At 47.7% G+C, this 15,684-nt stretch overlaps 1 protein-coding gene across 8 annotated transcripts in view; it reads left to right on the forward strand.

Moving 5' to 3' along the window:
- Pde10a (phosphodiesterase 10A) overlaps positions 1 to 15,684 on the forward strand; it is a 437,195-nt gene that overhangs the window by 193,745 nt on the left and 227,766 nt on the right. For 4 of the 8 annotated variants that reach the window (XM_057754784.1, XM_057754804.1, XM_057754767.1 and 1 more), the window contains exon 2: positions 9,729 to 9,863. In XM_057754784.1, the coding sequence (XP_057610767.1) occupies positions 9,815 to 9,863 (49 nt within the window). In that variant the 5' untranslated portion in view covers positions 9,729 to 9,814. The remainder of the gene's footprint in view (positions 1 to 9,728; positions 9,864 to 15,684) is intronic. The other 4 variants (XM_057754794.1, XM_057754815.1, XM_057754775.1 and 1 more) reach the window with 1 other exon arrangement.

Here is a 15,684-nt window from a genome sequence, read left to right on the forward strand (position 1 = left end):
ACATTTCTCAGAATGGAATTCTTGTTGGTGAGCATCTGGGGGCAGCCAGGCAAGTCCTTGAGTTGGGCCAGTGAGGGGCTCAGAGGTACCTGTGATGGGTGGTAAGGTAGAGAGTCAGGGACCAGCTCATGCCAGAGGGGAGCCACAGACAGGAGCCTGTAGCACTCACTCTGGAGGAACCAGAAGCTGTTCCTGCCTGGCTTTCAGATGTCCTGCAGGGGGACACCTTTTACTTCAGGAAGGAGAACATCTTAAGAGACACCTCTACCGCTGAATGTTGCTCATGTCACTACACAGCTGATGTGACAGGGTTTGGGTGTGAGGACTGGTATTGGGGGACACTTTCTTAGACTGTGAGGCCTTTGACCCTAGTCATCCACCAAAACTACCAAGGCTAGGTGGTCTTTGAAACCTAGAGAAAACGTTAAACTCTCTTTCCCTCCCCTCCTCACTTCAATCCTGCAAGCTTACAGAGCAGTGTTGGGTGTTGGATGAAAAGCAGCAATCCTAAATGGAAGTGCTGGCTTTGCTTTGGAAACCTGGGTTATTCCGGTCACATTTCGTAGATAAACATACTAGGATTTCTTCTTGCAGTGAGCCGTGTGAAGGGACACGATGGCTTGGGATTCATTCATGCTCTAAGACCGCCTCTGCTTTCCCGGACAACCCCTCTGATCTTTCCCGGACGACCCCTCTGATCTTTCCAGGACAACCCCTCTGATCTTGCGGTCTTGCTGGGCCACAGTGGTGTCAGCCTTAGGGACTGACCACCAATTCATCCACTCGTTGAGACCTCTCTGGGGTTCTGTGCCATTTGGGTTTGGCTTTCTTTTAGTGATCCCTTCTTGGACCCTGGGTACTTTTCAGGGATGGGCAAGGGGGATTGCCTAGTCCTTGGCTGTGGTTTTTTTCTAAACCCCTGGTTTTCCTGTCACCAGTCTGTGGGGAATTTTTGTCCATACAGGAGGTGTCATTTGAATTGCCTTGCCCCCAAACTCTGGTGCAACTCCCAAGTGAGGATCTGAGAAAAAAAAAAGGGGGGGGGTGCCTCCTGTCTTTATTCAAATGGTCCCAAAGAGGAGATGTGGCTTCCTGAAAACCTCGCCTCCAGAGGGCTGCTGACCGATGACAGCTCCTATCAGGCCAGGGAGGTGGCTGCTGTGTGGTCAGCATGGCTGAGGATGTGTCACGCAGCAGGCAGAGTGAACGGATGGCACCTGAGGGACTGGTGGCGGGAGGACCAGCCGTGTCTGCCATGTTCCTTCTTCCTAGGGTAGGACCATGGATTGTGTATTCCTTAGTTTGGCTGACGTGCCCAGCCACTCATGTCTAGCCACCCTGCAGGTTCCTTCTGTGGTACCTAGAGAGCCTATGTGGTCTTCTCTAGTGTGGTTCTGAAAGCAGAAATATCCTCTCCCCAAGGGAAGCCGGAGCTTATTGGCAGACAACGCCCATCCTCCCCCGCCCCCTGTAAAATAGTAAAATAGTGGTGCACACCTCCCGCTGTGAGAGAGTCACTGTGAATGTTCTCTGGGGAGCCAGAGTGTGTATGGGAATGACCATGTCAGGGGTCAATGCCTCAGATCCCGAGTCAGGCTCAAAGGGATGCCAAAGCCTGCTTGTGTTTACACTCAGCCTGACACTGCTCACCTACAGGGACCTCCTACTGAGACTAGCTTACTCCTCTCTATGCTGTACCTAATAGACATTCTGAAGTTCCTGGTTGTTGTGTATTTGTACAGCTCCACCAGACCTCACACAACCCACTTGATCCCAGCTCTTCTATACATGCGTCTATGTGTCTGTCATTGCCTCATTCCCTCACCACCCATCAGGTCAATGATTAAAGCTGTGCAGGTCTCTGAAGGACTGGACTCTACTTTTGTGGTCTACAACGACTTTGAAGCCAAAACACTAAAGCCAGGTCCTCCACCTGGCACTTTTGCATAGCATGAAGCTAGAGGTGACAAATGAAGAATGTCTTGGTGACCAAAAGAAGAGAACCTGTATTAAAGAGAATCTATAGAGTGTGGAGGCTAAGGGTGGTGGCAGCATTATGGAGGGAGAAGTGGACCAAAATGGTGAATTTTCTGGTACGTTCATGACAAACAACCACTGTGATTTCTGGAACAAAAACAAACAAACTGTATATAGACAAGATTGAGAGCTGAGGAGCAGGGTGAACTTTTAGCTCTTGGCTCCTCTCTGCTGCATATTCAAGACTTGTGAATCCCAAGAGTATGTTCTGTGGGAAAATGGTCTTGTACCTGTAAAGATTTGTCACTCGTATTGGTTTAATAAAACACTGATTGGCCGGTAGCCAGGCATGAAATACAGGTGGGGCAAACAGACTAAGAGAATTCTGGGGAGAGGAAAGACAGAGATGCAGTCAGTTGTCATCCACATTCAGAGGAAGCAAGATGAGAATGCCTTACTGAGAAAAGGTACCAAGACACATGGTTAAACATAGATAAGAATTATAGGTTAATTTAAGTTTTAGGAGCTTGTTAACAATAAGCCTGAGCTAATAGGCCAAATAGTTTATAATTAATATAAGCCTCTGTGTGTTTCTTTGGGATTGAATGGCTGCAGGACCGGGCAGGACAGAAATTTCCATCTACACAGGAGTGTGCACTGTGGGGAAATGAGTGCTCCCTCCTGTCCTCATCTTGTCGGCCCCTGTAGGAAAGGTGGTGCTGAAAACCGACCTTGACCGTCTCCAGGCTTGCCGGGGTTTGTTTAGTGCTCTACTCTGCACTCGGATTTTCAGCTTAGTTTTCCTTCTCCCTAATTACTGGCAGTGCACATAAACTACATGATGTGCTCCCATTTCCCAGTCCATAAAGAAACTTAACCAGGCTCCCTTTGATTGCTCTTATATACACAACTTGGTAGCCATGGTGAAGGAAACCTGTGCTACATTTGCATATGCAGAAGACTCCAGGAACATCAAAAGGGAATCTCTTAGATATGGGTGTGGGTCAGAGCATGGCAAACAACCACTGTGATTTCTGGAACAAAAACAAACAAACTGTACATAGACATGTGGGTAGAGGCAAGAGCAGAGAGAGTTAATCAAGAAAGGCCATGGCTCAGGGAAGGGCTCAGCAGTAAAAACACCTAACAACCTAAGTTCTGTCCCAGGCACCCACATCAAAAGCTGACTGTGGCGGTGAACATCTGTAATTGCTGCACTCCCTTGGGTCAGGCAGCTGACCTGGAGTATGCCTCACAGTGACAAGTACAAGAGAGACCCTGCCTCAAAAACAAGGTGGGAGGAGAGAATTGATTCGGAGAAGTTGTTCTTTAACCTGTATCACACATATGCACACACACACACACACACACACACACATCCCACATGATACATGCCAGCGAGCTTCCCCACGCTATTTTAATGAATTAATTTAATAAGTAGGACAGAGACAGGAGGACAGTTAGACAACAACTCAGTGGGGAATGTCTACCAAGACTGCCAAGTTTAAAATTCCAGTATTGTGGGCTTTCTTGTGCTGTCCTCTGTTAAGCCAGCTTTGGAGTGGTAGTCAGCCCGTTCCCTGCCTATGGGCTTTTCATGTGCTAATTTACAGCCTATATAGAAAGTCCTTCATGCCCTGCTCGTCATTCTATTTCACTTCTAGTCCACAGTTAGTAAAACAGGAAGGACTGCAAGCTTGACTTTTAGCCGGCGATCTCCTGAGGCTCGCGATGACCTCTTGGCCTGTTCTAATGACGGAGATTGTGCCTTGCCTCTGTTGAGCTCAGCCAGTCTGCTGATAGGCATATCATAGGAATATCACACAGGCAATATTCCTTTTCTAAGTACGACTCAAAGATTTCATCCCCTGATGCTAGATTAACTTCTGTTGTTCTGCAACTCTGCCTGTGACTCTCCAAGTCTAAAAAACTTTCTATGTGTAATAGGTATTTTCAGAAGAAGCTCAAATGGACCAATGGCAGACCCCCACCCGAGATCACAGTAAAAATGGTTTATATACAGTAGCCAACTAACGTGTGGCCCTGGTATCCTAACTTTGACAGGTAGTACACTGCACACGTCAAGTTCACAAGGTGTGTTGGCCATCCTAGATAGAGTAGCTTGTGTGGCTTACGTCATGGGAAATTCTTTCTCCATTGTCTTTCTTTCAGTAGCTTATGGAGGCAGGTTTTATTATTTGAATAAAATCCACAGACTTACATGCAAAGGGAATAAAGAACTATTAACTGAACCTTTACCAGCTGGCCGCAGCATACCAGAGGCAGAGGGCGTGTCTGAGTATTTTATGGTCCTGCACTGCTTGCTCTGCTGGGGAAGGCTGGTGTGATTCTTCTCTCTGCTGTTCCCAGAGCACTGAATGGAAGAGTGGAACCAACTGCAACTGGGCTCTATTTTGAGCCACATGAGTTTTAGAATTCACACAGCCCAGCACGAACGCCTAGAGGCTAAGAACACAGTGGGATCCTGCGGTTACTACTTCCCCTTGTGAGCCAGCCCCATCCAAGCCCTTCCCTGGGCATAGGCTTATGAGCCTTCAAGAGGAGCAGACAACTCACTGCTTTGCAGAGTGTGCCGCAGTACACAAAGGAAGTGCGGATCTGCCTGCACCTAGGGAGGAAGGCTCTCCCAGCCTGTACACCCCACCTAGGGAGGAAGGCTCTCTCAGCCTGTACACCCCACCTAGGGAGGAAGGCTCTCCCAGGCTGTCCAGCTCCTGGAAGGAGATGCGGCCCCTCACCATCATCATCACTTTATGTGTGTTACTCTAGGTCCAAGTTCTACTGCTTTTCTCTCCTCCTCGGTCCTCCAAGGTCCCTGTGGCCACTTGAATAAGTAGCTGTGTAGTTGGGCTGCAGAATAGAGGCCAAAGACACAGACCCTCCCTGAAGCCCAGGATACTCTGTGTCACATTCTTATTGATTTTTAATGGATGGACATTTCATTACTTAAACAGAACAGCTCAAATGAAGTTTCTGGGTGAAAAATTCATAAAAGATTTATAAAATCTTGCAAAAATACATAAAAGATTTATAAAATCAACAGACCTTTCAGTTATTTTGCCTTACAAAAAGTAGAGTGTTTAGTCTGAGGTTTTATTGTGCTTGGTGAAGGAAGGTAACATGTGTACAAATAAATGCACACACAGGTGTCTTTCTTAAAATCTTTATTTATTTATATTTTATGTAAGAGTGCTCTGCATACCTGCAGGCCAGGAAAGGGCATCAGATCCAGCTGCCTGTGAGTTACCATGTGGTTGCTGGGAATTGAACTCAGGGCTCTAACTGCTGAGCCGTCTCTCCAGCCCCTTCGTAGGTATCTGTTTTGGTTGTCTCCACTTTACGGAGTTTTGTGACAGGTTGGAGAGACGACTCATCAGTTAAGAGCACTTGCTGCTTTTACAAGACCCAGGTTCGGTTCCCAGAACCCACATAGTAGCTCACAGTCACTTGTAACTCCAGTTTTGGGGTACATAATACCCTGTTCTGGCTTCCACAGCCACCACACACACATGATACATACATACATGCAGGCAAAACACTTACACACATAAAATAAAAATAGATCTTTCACAATAGCCAAGGGCAGAAAGACCATAGTGCCCCATTCCCACCAGTGGCTGAATCAACCAACAAAACAGGGTCTGCAGGGACATGCTGACTGTTACAGCGGGGGTGAATCTTGAAAGAGTATAAAGGAGAATAACTCAGTCACTCAGAAAACCAAATAATAACAATAATAATAATAAATTAAGAACAGTCATTAAAAATATTTTGGTCCAGAGCTATTTTATTCCATCAGACATCTCGAACAACACTGGAATACCCCTTTCCCTCTGTCTTGAAGGTATCTGCTCCCATCTCCTCTTTCGTGGAAGTGCAAAGGACAAACCTTCCAGTCCATGCTTCTGTGGACCGAACTCAATGCCATCTATCCAGAGTCTGTTTCAAGCCAGCTCATCTCCCAAGGAGGATTTCATTCTACCATGTTTGTGTCATTCCTGGGTGTCAGGAAGGACTCCCGCTCTCCGTGAATGGTTCAGAGGGCATTTGTCTCTTCTGGGTTCATCTGCTGCAGCCTTAGCTGGTGCCCAGACTTGAGCCCAGACACTGCATAGGCTGCATAGGTTGGTATCAGAGCTCACTCGGCGCTCTGGGCCTGCTGGAGGTCCTTCTTTGAGAACACGATTGTTCCTGATTATTGTCATGATGGCAGACTCAGAGGGGCTTCCAGAATCTTGAACTGTGAACTTGAACTCCCATCATGGTGGAGGGAAGAAGAAGAGAGAGACGTGACTCTTGGCAGACAGAATTAGGGCAGGGAGCCACTCAAAGCAATCTCTTGTGTAGTTCCACCTGGAGGAGACTCTGCCAGAAGGTGAGGGTGGGGCCAGGAAGAAAGTCCCTCCCACTGTAGAGGGAGTGACACACCGAGAGGGACTCAGAGAATGCATAGATTTTATGTATGTGTGCACGTGTATATAGATGCATGTGGGTGGGTGTGCCCCTGTGTGTGCGTACATATGTGTCCATGTGTGCATACCTCTCTCCACCTCTCCTTACCCCTTCCCTTCATTCACTTAGAGTCATTTGTCCATAGGTTCCTTTTGTTCTGGAAGAATGTTGTTTTCTCCCAAACCTGGCAATCCTGGAATCTGCTGAACAGGCATTTTAGGGGGAAATGTCTAAACCCAGCCTTGGCTCAAATGTAGACGATATTTATTCGAACACACACACACACACACACACACACACACACACACCTCCCCTTGGCTGGATTCTGGGCACCTGGGCAGTGTTTCATGAATGGATGGGTGTTTTTCGTTTTACTATGAAAGATGTTGAAATCCTGATTTTTATTTGTAGAAAAACACAATGGCCTGTTGCAGCTACATCTGTGTCCGTCAATCTGTAGGCCCCGTGGGCTACGGAGTATAAATGAGGGCACATCTCTGTGTGCACATAGAGCTCTCAGGAATGTCACTAGCTCCCATCCCCCTTTGTTGACTAAGAGGTTTCTGTCCTGCCCAGTCCTGCAGCCATTCAGTCCCAAAGAAACACACAGAGGTCTACATTAATCATAAACTAGTTGGCCTATTAGCTCAGGATTCTTATTAATTAATTCTTACATATTAACCCATAATTCTTGTCTGTGTTAATCACATGGCTTGATACATTTCATCAGCGAGGCATTTTCATCTGTGTCCTCTACGTCTGGGTGACGACTGTAGACTGAATCTTTCCTCTTCCCAGAATTCTCCTGTTCTCATTGCCCCACCTCTACTTCCTGCTTTGTTACCTGCCTATACTTCCTGTCTGGCTACTGGCCAATCAGCATTTTATTAAACAAGTACAAGAAACAAATCTTTACAGGGTCAAGCCATTGTCCCACAGGACCCCTTGGCCCCCAAAGGGTGCCTTGTCCCATTTGTCCCTTCTGGCCTATTTACCTGTAGTCACAGTCCAACAGAGTGCCCATGGTACCATTTGCAGCAGACCGACTACGCTACCCCAAACACCAGCAATATGGTCCTGGGCTCTCGCCAAGGGCACTGCATCCTGCTGTCGACCCCAGAGCTCTGGTTTACACAGTCCACCTCTATCCATTCCACTCACTAGGCTGTGAGCAGAAGGATGGGTTCATGCCCTAAATGTTTGAGCTCCAGGGTCTCAGCCTCTGTGTTCACACCCATGTGTGTGTGTGTGTGTCCCTGGTTTGGGACTGAGTCACAAGAAGCTGCTACACATGTACAGAATATGCACTGCCACCTCCAGCCTAGTTGGCCACAGGGAAACTCGTGTACTATTGATGAATGAATCCATGGTTATACATTCTGCAATTGAGTTCCTGTTTCTTTCTCTCTGATGATAGAACAGCATAGTCCTAAGCCACACTCTGTGCTGTTATCCTAAGGAGACTCCCCCCTGTACCCGGGCAACAGTGTTGGGTCCTCAGTGTTATCTCCTGGCTCCCCTGAGCACCTTGAATCATGCTACATGACTCAAGCAGTTTCCAGTTTTGGTTATCCAAATTTTTCACAACTGATTTTTGACCTTGATTCCCTCCTCTTATTTCAGAATAAAGCTTTGGCTTTGGTTTTTTAGATCCACACATTCATAAGGTGCTGTGGACTTTGAAATGTGTTCACAGACCAGACACACAGGCTGGAAGCCTCGAGGTACAAAAGTGGTGAGCCTGTGATTTTTGCTCTTCCCCATAGAGGGAAGATGGGAAATTCATGGCACCCCATTCTGTAGATTCCAGGCAGATCAGGGTGGCATGCATTAGGAAACCACAACTGTCAGACCCAAAGACTAGTTTCATGGTTGAGGCATTGTGTGTGTTGTGATTGGTCCAGAGAGTCAGAGTCATCAGTGCTGGTTAGGGAGAAAGCTACCACACTCCAGTGCTGGTTGGGTAGTTACTGCAAACTATTCAAGACCTCATGTCAATGACTGTCCTGGGTGCAGTGTACAGTCATGTTTATCCATGTACTCTCTCTGATGGGCAGTTGACATGTCAACTGTATTTGAAACACTCTTACCATATCTTTTGATCCCGGATATTATCCACCAGGGCTTTAGACAGGACATAGAGTATGTCTCACTAGTTGTCATGTGGCTTTTCAGTTTTCTCCTGTCCTTCTGTATTCAGAGATTCCAGAGGCCCATGACCACCATTTGGTCATTCCCTAGCACACCGCCTGGGGCCAGTCCCTCTGCCCCAATCAGATCCAACTTTCCTCAAGCTGTTGAGTTTTCTCCAGCCACCTCCTTTGCCATCAGCCATTTCTATCCCATACCCCTTTGCTGTTGCCCTTCATCTGTGCGTTTTCCTAGTAACACAGACAGCTCTATTGGCCTGCTACACCATGGTTCCCAGACTAACAGGCACCTTCAGTGGGAGTGAACTCCCATGGCAAGCCCTAGGGGATCCTCTGTACTGCCTGAGTTAGACATGGAGAGCACAGAAAGAGGACAAGATTTGGATGTTTCTTTCAAATGTTAAACATTTCTAAAGTTCTCTGTGGGTTGGGGAGACGAGGTTGTTAAAGACCCATGACTTTGAACTGTGTGTCTCTCTGCAGTGCTGCAGAGTCTCATGGTCAATTACAGACATGTGACACCCGGCACCATGTATTTGAGATCTGCTGGTTTGATGAGGGCATGGTCTATACCTGGGCTGTCATTCATAGATCAGCTCAGCACAGTGTAACGCAAGCTCCCCTCTCCCACCCCTCTCCCCTTCATCTTATCAACCCACCTGACTGAGAGGCACAGCTCCCTTCTTCCCACCCCCTGTAGGCTGCATCCCAGACCTGCAGGCTGCATCCCAGACCTGCAGGCTGCATCCCAGGGGAGGCTCAGGATGAAACAACTGAACTACAGCTTTGCAGGAAAAATGTCCCCAGTGAGGTACCCCTTGCAAATCCCCTTCCGTAGCTAATTTTGCAGAGGCCATCTGAAGGGATCAAGCCAGATACTTTCCCCAAAGTCTTTCTGGTCTAACGATTTGTGCCAATGGTTTCAGGCTGGGTTTGTGTGTGCACTCACATTCTATAGATGTGTGTGTGGGTTCATCTTGAATCCCACCATGTGTAGTGATGTGGAAGGTGTTGGAAACCCCCATCACACTATCCCAACCTATAAGACACGAGATTCTTGGGAGATCCTACTCTAGGCAAGACAGTTTAGCCATACTCGACATTAATGCCTCACCTTGTTCTTTCCAGCAGGCTGCCTCCCGTTCACATTTAAAGGTGGGAGCAAAGGCCCCGCTCTCCTGGCACTACGGAACCGCACAGACACTCGGGGGCAGATGAGCAATGACTCCGCAGAATGTGCCGCAGACTCCTGCAACGCAACAGGTATGAGTGAGCCCGTTATGACAACCAGCTCCTTAGAACACACTGCCATCCCCGACCTGTGTTCTCTGTCCTGAAGAGCTGGGACCTCATGAGCAAAGTGCCCAGGAAAATTCCCCACAGCTTGGAGGGACTTTGTGATGGTGTGATAATACAAAGGGACCAAGAATAGGCCACACTTTGAATGACTTATTTTCTGAAGTTGGAACAGGTACCTTCTTGACAAATACAGCCATCAAATTAGTAATTTAGCCCAACAGTGGAGGTCATCCTCGCTCATCACCACCACCAACAACAAAATACATCTGATGGCTTTATTGCTGAATCAAATACTGACAAAAATTCTCGTAATTAATTTAATCTTTTCATAAAATAAGGCTATCAGAACCTTAAAAGTAAGTTCCCCAAATGCAGCATGGATATCTCTTTCTGTTCTAAGGTAGAGGACAAGGGACCCTCTTTTGTGTATAAGGGATGTGAACTCAAGTGTACTCACTCCTGAGAGGGCACTGAAAACTGAACAAAGACTTGATCCCGCCCGAGTCTAGCTGGGTGAAGCAGTAAGTTATTGAAGTGACTTAACAGAAGCCAGGGCGACTCGAGCACAGGTACACCAATGGAAAGCCCTCTCCAGCATAAGTTTACGACTCAAAACAATGGCATCGCTTGAGCTCCCTGCTCAACTGGCAGATAGCTCAGCCAGAGGGTCTTCTCTGTCCCACTGCTTAAGGCTTCAAGGAAGTTCATCATGTGGTTCTTTTAAAAGTCTATGATTCCATTGCCAGGAGGGAATGCTTCAGTGAAGAGGCCATAGTGACAGCTACACAGTGCAAACCTCAAAAGCATGTGTGTGATTTGGAACCGCCCCTGCCCTCTTAGCTCTCCTTTGCATGTGTCTATGAAAACCAAGCCTTTTGCACATGACCACAAAGGTCTCTGCTTAGTTGAGGGTGCCCCACTTCGCCCTTCTCTTGTAAATACTGTTTTAGCACCTTCCCTATATGGATTGTTCCTAACAGGAAGCAAGAGACAATCCTTGCCTCCCGCATTGCTCTCCACCTGGGGCATGGGACACCAAGGGACAGAACAGGTGCTGTATTTCGGAGACTGAGCAGCGTCCTGAAGAAAGTCAAGTTCATAAAAGGTTTAGCAGCCAGTACAGGAGAACTACAGGCAAGAATGGTCCCAGCTCTCTGGCTGAGTGGAGCCTGAGCACAGCCCTGGGCAGATGTGGGAGAGCAGCCTGACCACAGATGAGAACCAATGGCAAGACCGAAGGCCATTCTTTCCCAGCCAGTTCAGAGGAGGTGAGGTGGCCAAGCCTTACAAAGTGTGCAAGCATGGAATGGGGACCACAGGACCATGGGTGTGGAGAGAAGCAAGACCCTGCAGTCCTCAGAGGACTTAGGAGTTGGGGAAGTATGCAAATGAGAAATTGAAGCATGCAGGATGCAACAGGTCTGCTGTGGGATACACGGCACAGGTTTGAGATGCACAGACACCTGAGAACCCTTGGCAGCTCAGAGAGTGACCACACTGGGAGAGCCTGGTGTCAAGTGATTCCAAGGAAAGAACAGAAAGGAGAGGGAGCCTAGCTTCCTCCTCCTACTTATTCTCTCTGCCCGCCAGACCCGCCTATTCCTCTACTGCCTAGTTATTGGCTGTTCAGCTTTTTATTAGACCAATCAGATGCCTTAGGCAGGCAAAGCAACCCATCTTTACATTGTTAACAAATGCAACCTAAACAAATAGCACATCTTTAGATCGTTAAACAAATGCAGCAGTCTTTACATCGTTAAAGTGATATCCCACAACATAAACAAATGTAGCACATCGTTACACAGTTAAATAATAGCGCACAACACCCTGCTTCTATCGCCTGGGTGCTGGGATTACAGGTGTACACCATCACACTGTTCGCGCAATGCGGAGGATGGAACCTGGGCTTCCTGTGTGCTAAGTAAGCCCTCTGCTGACTGAGCCACATCTGGGTCTTTGAAGTTTTAATGGAAAAAAAATGTTAGTAATGTGGCTAAGGAGTGTCAACAAATTGGGGTGGCAGGGGGAAGAGAAATGGCCTTGTCTTTGATTCTAGCTCTTTGGGTTCTTTGGTCTTTGTTCTGGTTCAGTTCCCGATCCTTAGCTTTACAGAATTAGGACCTGGAATTTAGGAAGTTATGAATTCATCAGAACATGAATTGTGACCGAGAGGATATAGTCCTACTCTAGGAACTATTTAGACTACTAACTGTATTTAGCCCGATTCTAGTTCCATTTCTAGGGACCAGGGCACTCCATAGGTACTGTATGGGACACTGCCTAATGCTAATACATCTAGGAAGCCAAGGAGCTTGCTTAGTGGACATGGAAAGGTGATGCCCTGAAGGTCCTCCCATGCCCACCACGGAGACAATCAATGGAAGGTTTCTGCTGCCCGGTTGAGGACATTTTTGCTGGTGACTGGATGCTGCCTTTCAGACTTCATTGTTTTCCTCTCCACAGACCTGAGCTCTGCCACAATAGTGTTAGCTGTAAACTCGACTATTGGAAGCAGGTCTCTGGGCAACTGTGTAGGACTGTCTAGAGTCAGAGCAGCCTCTGAGAATGTCTGTGAGACATTGTCTTAAGTTAACTGAGGCAAGATCCCCCTCTTAATTGTGGGCAGGACCACTCCATGAGCAGGGAATCCTGAACTGGATAAGATGGAGAAAGGAAGCTGAGCATGCATTTTAGCATTCTATAAAACATTCATTTTTAACAGTCTACATAATTTGCCCTTTTTGCTCAGGACGTGTTTTTTAAGATATACTCAGCTTTCAGGACCAAAATCAACTGCAGGGTGTGGTGGGCAGTTTTAACTGTCCGCTGATATAATCAGGGATCATCTGGAAAGACAGTCTCATCGAGGAGGAATTGTCCAGATGGGGTTGGCCTGTCCCCCTTCCTTCCTTTCTTCCCTCCCTCTCTCCCTGTTTCCTTCCGTCTTTTCATCTTTTCTCTTGAGACAGGTCTTAATATATAGCCCTGGTTGGCCTGGAACCCCTGTGTTGACTAGGTTGGCCTCAAACTCACTTTGCCTCTGCCTCAGAGTTCTGGGTTTAAAGGTGTGTGCTGCTTTGCCTGGCTGAGAGATGTTCTTAACTGAATTAATAGAGCTAAGAAGGCATACCCTGAATCTGGGCAGTCCTCTTGCCTGGTTTGTCCTGGACTGTGTGCGTGCGGAATGCCAGCTGAGGACTGGCATGCACACAGCCTTTTACTCTTTGTCCCCGATCGTGGAAGCAATAGAACCAATTCCCTAGAGTCCCGTCTCCTTGACTTTCCCTCATGACGCCAGCCTGACACAGTAGGATAAAAGAAACCCTTTGACCTCTAAGCTAACTTTGTCAGAGCCTTTTGTCACAGCCACTGGAAATGAAGCTAAGATAACAGGAGGACACTCCAAAAATCAAAATCGGGATCTCTCCTTCAAGTGATCTTGTCTTAAAAGGGTTGTCCTATGGATTTCTGAGACCTATCCCCGATATTGGGTACCACCTGGATAGCTATGGGGAACAGTGGCATGAATCTGGAATGGTGACCAGGGCTCCACAGTTGCCTATGGTGAGAGGACCACCCTGGGCACATTGGCCCAGGTACTTAGTGAGATGAATAATCTGGCCGGTTGTTCACAACTGTAATGAGGGCTAGCTGCTATGATGTCAGCCGTCTCAAAGTAAAGACCTTGGAGTCAAACTGGCAAACAGGTTCCCCTCAGCCTTGCCTTTGCCAGGTCATCCAGCTCATCGCAGGCTACTCCGTGTCTGCTGGGAGCAAGGCATGGTGGATACTGGTGGTACAAATGCTCACTGGAGAAGCAAGCCTGTCTGCACTGTGGTATGCGTGTCATGTGAGAAGTCAACACACTCTGTGTTAAAGTGGGGTTGGCCTCTCAGTCTCCAAGATGAGTGGAAGACAAGAGTGATGAGGGAGAAGAGGACTAGCTTAGAGAGAAAAGGGAACGCCAGGGGCCGCTATCGTGGCTGGGTTTAGTGTCTGATAGTGGAATCACTCATGACTTCAGATTGACTTCATGAAGGCCAAAATACTAAAAGAGAAGAGTGCGTCTGCCAACTGTCTGGTTCTGCCTCTCCCATTCTTCCCATGCAGATCCTCAAAGGATATTTGCTGTTGACAAATCTACTCAATGGGAGGGACCCTTATTCGCCAACACCTACTTTCCTGGGTGTCTTTTCAGGAGTGATGGAAGGAGTTTGGCAGTGACAGGATAGTGACATAGACTCTGTGAAGTCCCTAGAGAGAGACCCCTTATAGTGGTTTGAATAAGAACATTTCCCCATGGACTCATGTATTTGAACATTAGGTTCCCCCACACACACTGATGGTGTGTTTGGAGACGTTCAGGAGGAAGTTTGTCACTGGAGGTGGACTTTGGGGATTTAAAGACTCATGCCTTTTCTGGTTAGCTCTCTCTGCTCTGTGCTTGTGCCTCAAGGTCTCAGCCTTCTGCTCTGGACACCAAGCCTTCCTGCTGCCATAAAGGACTCTTTTTACCCCTCTGGAGCTGTGAGCTCCAACCCTTTCCTTTGAATGGCTTTGGTCCTGGTGTTTTATGACAAATACAGAAACAAGAGCAGATAACACACTCCCTAGGATAAAACCTTCTGATAAATGGTAACCCTCTTCCTTCTGCTACTGGTTTTTCTTGAAGGCACCTTGACCAGGTGCCCTTCCTGGAAGGGCACTGATTGGGCGCTTCTCCCGTGAACACCTGCCACTCTCTGTGGAGTAGCACAGGCGGGTCCTACTGAGCCTGTTTCTCTGTGTGAATGCTCAGCTGGCTGTGGGGATTGTTCAAGGACCATAGCCAACAACACCCACAGTTTGTTCTGGCCCCAAGCCTGTGGACTTGCGCCAGCTCCCAAGCACACACAGGATCTCTGGAGGAGCTACATGGCTGGATATGATGCTCCAGCCGGTCTCACTCCTCAGTGATTACACACTAGTGCCTCAGGATATGAGAAATGCAGCCCAGGCGCAACAAATGCCAGGGGAAGGAAAGCGCTAGAAGCCACGTGTTCCACAACAGGAGGAATCTGACAGCGACATGTTGCATCCTTTTACCTTGTAGATGTGGTTTTGGGATTTTAAAAGTCACATCTTGCTCTGGTGACATCAGACCCCTGTCCTTTTTCTCAAGAAAGCTCCTAGAGCTAGAAAAGCAGAGGGTCTCCTGACCCTCTCTGTCCCTCAGTCCCAAAGGTTCCTGAGTGTCCAGCCATGTCTAGGAGGGACAGGGTGACTGAGGCAAAGAGTCTCAAGATCTAGGTGGAGACAGGAGGTCCAAGGAAGCTTGGGTCATGTTTTATTGCTTTGACTCAAGGTAGAGATTATTGATAGAGGCAGTATGATTTCTGAGTGACTTGGGGTTAGCGTGCTTTCTGAGTGTTCAAATGTATAATTTCTCTTATCCTCTGTCCTTAAAAGATCCCTCCAGTCCAGTCTCCATTTTCCTTTTTCCCAGACTCACTTTGCAGCCTGCTTTAGAGCTCACCTTTGAAGCTCAAGTTGGGGTACTTCTCCCCCGTGTTTGCAGGGGTGTGTATGGGCAGCTGAGTGAGCGACAAGGGCCACCTGCTGTGTCTTACCTCAGGGTTCTTTTTATGGTCACATTCACAAAAATCACGAGCCTCTCTTTGGAGATGATGGAAGAATGGAAGGTCTGTTTTTGCCTCCCCTGTTCCGCTGCCCAAAGATATGGGTAGAGGCAAAAGCCACAAGGGTATTACCTTACACAGGGAACTCCCAAGATAGCCTTCTAGAG

The sequence above is a fragment of the Chionomys nivalis genome, chromosome 2 (assembly GCF_950005125.1).
Source record: "Chionomys nivalis chromosome 2, mChiNiv1.1, whole genome shotgun sequence".
In the NCBI taxonomy this organism is placed as follows: Eukaryota; Metazoa; Chordata; class Mammalia; order Rodentia; family Cricetidae; genus Chionomys; species Chionomys nivalis.